General features: G+C 40.7%; 1 protein-coding gene across 9 annotated transcripts in view; it reads left to right on the top strand.

Annotated features, from left to right (window-relative positions):
- The window catches only part of LOC135196957 (LIM/homeobox protein Lhx3-like), a 314,229-nt gene extending 310,168 nt beyond the window's left edge, over positions 1-4,061 (top strand). For 6 of the 9 annotated variants that reach the window (XM_064223815.1, XM_064223809.1, XM_064223810.1 and 3 more), the window contains exons 6-8: positions 669-803; positions 1,462-1,605; positions 1,899-4,061. In XM_064223815.1, the coding sequence (XP_064079885.1) occupies positions 669-803; positions 1,462-1,605; positions 1,899-2,086 (467 nt within the window). In that variant the 3' untranslated portion in view covers positions 2,087-4,061. The remainder of the gene's footprint in view (positions 1-668; positions 804-1,461; positions 1,606-1,898) is intronic. The other 3 variants (XM_064223814.1, XM_064223813.1, XM_064223808.1) reach the window with 3 other exon arrangements.
- The last annotated feature ends 223 nt before the right edge of the window (positions 4,062-4,284 follow it).

Here is a 4,284-nt window from a genome sequence, read left to right as displayed (position 1 = left end):
CACAACAAGATCTATGATGAGAGATAAAACTTACTAAAAGATGCGTGTGTTCGGCGAACGCAAATTGTCGGTAGCCTGAGCAGTGCATCCCAAAAGTTTCGTAGCCATTCACAGATCTTGCCTTTTTGCGCTGTCTTACCAACAGAAAGACAAACAAACAGACAAAAACAAAAATATAACATTCTTCCCGGAAGTAGCGACTGCTTGCATCAGAGGCTGAGTTGACAATATTCATAGGATGGAGCTGTTGAATTTAAATGCGCTAGAAGTGAAAAGGCAGATCGAGGATGCGTTCATGCAGTTGACAGGAGCACCCAATTGTTCTGACAAAGCTCGGAAATACCTATTGTATCTTGAGGATGGTAGAAATAAAATCAGTTATTTGGGATGCATTTCGGATGAGGTCAGTTGCAGAGAGAGAGAGAGAGAGAGAGAGAGAGAGAGAGAGAGAGAGAGAGAGAGAGAGAGAGAGAGAGAGAGAGAATCTACATTTTGGTTATTCAGTAATAAAAAGTTAGCATTTATTCTATTATGACTTAAAACTCCTTTGCCAGGAGACAGACACACTTGTAAATATTACACAACATGAATTCTTTTTCCATCCCTTTTGCCAAGAACACGCCCAAAGCGATTATTATTCAATTATATTTCTGTACCTTTTCTTCCAGATGAGGATATGATTGATATGCCCGATGGGTACAGAACTCCAGGACCTCCTTTGGATCTGGAGCCAGGGCAGACTGCCATGAGCCCACACCTGGGACCACCCCACCCACCTCCTCCGCACCATCCCTTCATGCATGGTGAGGCCCATACTTGGTTCCGTTAAAAGTAGTTTGTCTGGAAAAGTGACGTACTCCACCCACAGTCTAGGTTCGAGATATTCTTCAGTTCTGATAAATGGCTTAGAAGTTAGACTCTTATTTATACACAAGCGGCCACAGAGGACTTGAGATCTCTGCCAGCTTCAGTTCGTCGTCCCTGGAACGAACGACAGCTCCCGACAGGCTTATGTATTAGTACTAGTTTTTCAATGAGAGAGCAGGAAACAACGCATACCTTTTTATAGTGTCAAATACTATAGTTGTTAAAGCGTGGGTCTCACTGTTGACAGTTACTAAAGGGAAGCCATGTCATATAGTATATGCTATATAGAGCTTAGGCACACCTCTGAATGCAGTTGCAATAACTAATGTAAGGAAAATTCTATAGTTTTCCAAAGCTCTTCTTTGAAAAGCAAATTTCCTGAACTAGGATGTGCCGCAATTCAAAAGTTTTTTCGGTGACGTCAGTTTAACTCAGGGGTCCAGTATAGAGAAAGTGTCTGAATTTGGTATCAGGTGATGAGATTTAGGTTCTGTATCAGAGATTTGAATCGTTCCTCATCAGAGACGACTCTTGATTACGGATCATTCAAATCAGAAGGACAAGGGAGCATAGGGATGCGTAGACTCAGAACAGTACTGCTTAACCTTGCAGGTGCAGGCACACCTCCATACATGGCAGGTGGCGGCGGTCATTCTCCCAGCGCTCCTGTACCCCCGCATCCTATGGCTGCTCCGTTCCCTTATTCAGAGCCCCTACCACCGTATCCTGCACCCATGGGTAAGTGATGTTTGTCCCCAATTTGGTTATGTGTATATATAAAACGATACATTGCCACCAGCCACAGTACTGTTGCGTCCCTGCAATGTGCTCTCAGCCCCATTTCATGAAGTGAGGAAGTTAAAGATATTTATCATAACACTATTCTAAGATTAGAAGGACTTGTACACATGAGTCATCTTTCGGAGCTTGAGCAACGGGTATTATCTATGATAATTCATGAGCGATGTGTTGAAATGTTTTCCTGAAATGAAGCGATGATGAATTAACTTTTTTCTCTGTGTGTCCCACAGCAGCAGCTGCAGCAGCAGCCGCAGCAGCCGCCGCTGCTGCAGCGGCAAGCGGCGGGGTGAGTACAATGGCAGGAGGACCGGCCAGCGACCTCAGCTCCAACGGTTCCAACCCGAGTTACCCCGAATTTCCACCGTCCCCAGACTCGTGGCTTGGGGATATGCAGCAGGACCATCACCCACAGTACTAACTCCTTTTGGGGGTTGGGGAAAGGGGAGCATCTGTCTTATGATCCGTTTGTTACAGTTCAATCCTTTTTTTTTTTTAATGTTTCCTATGTCCAGCTCACTCTGTTGTTTTGGTATTTTTGGGCATTTGATTTCACACAGCACTTCACGTTGACTACAGCGACCGTCTCTCTAAGCGAAAGATTGATTTGAATCACGATTTTGTTCTGTTACAACGGTCATCATCGCGATGATTTCCCTTCCGGTCAGTTTTTTCCTCAAGTACTTCAGTACAGAAGTGTTTCCAAGAAAATGGACACGTCAGAAGTAAAACTACTTTTCTAGGTGATTAGCAGTCGTAACGATTTCAAAATTTTTCGAGAATGTGATTGAACCCTGAAGCTTGAATTTTATCACTGCTATACTACAGTCAAAAGCATCTCTTTAGTCCAAGTAGCAATGACCTCTATGCAATAATGCAAGCCAAAGTTGCGTCACCAAAGATATATTTTATTCGATGAAAACTAGTCACTTAAGTACGTTGGGTCTAACGCTACATTTATCAGAACTCGACAGCGGTCAATATTGTTTGTCTCTTTGACTCGAAGAGACGCCCTTCAGCGTTTCTTTCAATTTATCAAACTCGTTTAACTTGTTCATATCAAAGTTACCGCAGGACTCTTCTTTCAAAGCCGCAAGCAAACTCTCTCAAATGAATGTTTTTCCCTCATCTCGCCTGAGGAATCATATACCTGGAAAGCAAAGTGAGCGGGACATCTGAAAGGAATCCAGAATCTAGTCACTGTATAAGAATAACTATTCATTAGTTCTTGCTCTGATAAGAAAAATCGAATTGGATCTTCTAGCACTGGCACATCAGGAAAATGCCAAAGACATAAGGTGCGAAAGCTGAAATGTCCCACCTTAGCAGTGCAAAGGATGTGCTTTGTGTTTGGTTTTCTTGGAGAGGGGAGACCACAAGTCGAGCAAGACCCTCTGGTGGGCCGAAAGAAGTTGAGGACGTTCGAGCGACGGCGTCGCCAATAGGCAAGAGTCACAGAGTTCATCCTCGATTATATCCTGTCATTCTCATTCCTCTTGTTCTTCTTCTTCTTCCTGTTTTGGAAGTGAACGGAGACGTTTCCTGATTTTTTTTACCAGACCTGATGATGTACATACTAAGTTAATCCTTTGGTGATTAATATTTAAGTTAATGTAAAAGTCAAAAGGGACTGTTATATGAGAGAGAGAGAGAGAGAGAGAGAGAGAGAGAGAGAGAGAGAGAGAGAGAGAGAGAGAGGTTATTTTTGATGTGGCTATTCTGTGTCTGCCCTTTCTATAAATATTCTAATTTGTATATACTATAAATATATCTTAATAAGATGACTGTCTTGCCTTGAGATAGTGGAAACTATCGGCCGAAGCAGAGCGAGGGAGTCATGTACATAACAAAAACTTGACAAGAACCTGCGTGGCATCTCGAAGTGTCATTGGTTGCTGCAGGTTAATAGTATTATTTTCTTTCAGTTTATATTGTTCACATATAATACCAAAGATTTTTGAAGGAGTGATGCATATTCCCCGATGAACATGCACGCGCTCGTCCTCTTCAACTCTTGTTTATAGAAACAGTTTTAGTTGGGTTTTATTGCGAGGTGTGAAAGGGACCCAACGCACAAAGTTGAGCCAAGTCTAGTAGCCGTATGAACATAATGTCTCAAAAATGATGTTAAACAATTTTCTTTGGAAATTCGGCGAATGCTTTTTTTTTTCACAAAGACCGTTCTGAAAAGTGCAGGGAATGGGATTTAATATAGAGTTTAGGCCCAAAGCCAAGCGCTGATCTATGAGGTGCATGATGCAGAAATACACCGTGGATATAAAGCACTTGTTATATCTCCTGGCAGAATAGACCTATGGTACCACACCACATCACCCAAAATCTTTTTATCCGATTGTAACATTCTGTTCCGTTGTTGGAACAGAATGTATCAGTATACAGTAATCATAATATATATATATTATATCTATATTATATATATATATATATTAATCTATTAAAATAAAAATATATATATATTAGATATTCAGATTATTATATATAATATATAATATTTGATATTATATTATTAATATATATATATTATATATTATGCTATAGTATATATAGATATAATATATAATAATATATATATATATACACTTACAAGGATCAGTCTGG

The sequence above is a fragment of the Macrobrachium nipponense genome, chromosome 18 (genome assembly GCF_015104395.2).
Source record: "Macrobrachium nipponense isolate FS-2020 chromosome 18, ASM1510439v2, whole genome shotgun sequence".
In the NCBI taxonomy this organism is placed as follows: Eukaryota; Metazoa; Arthropoda; class Malacostraca; order Decapoda; family Palaemonidae; genus Macrobrachium; species Macrobrachium nipponense.
Note: the sequence above shows the minus strand (reverse complement) of the source record. Positions and strands in the feature narration are given on the sequence as shown.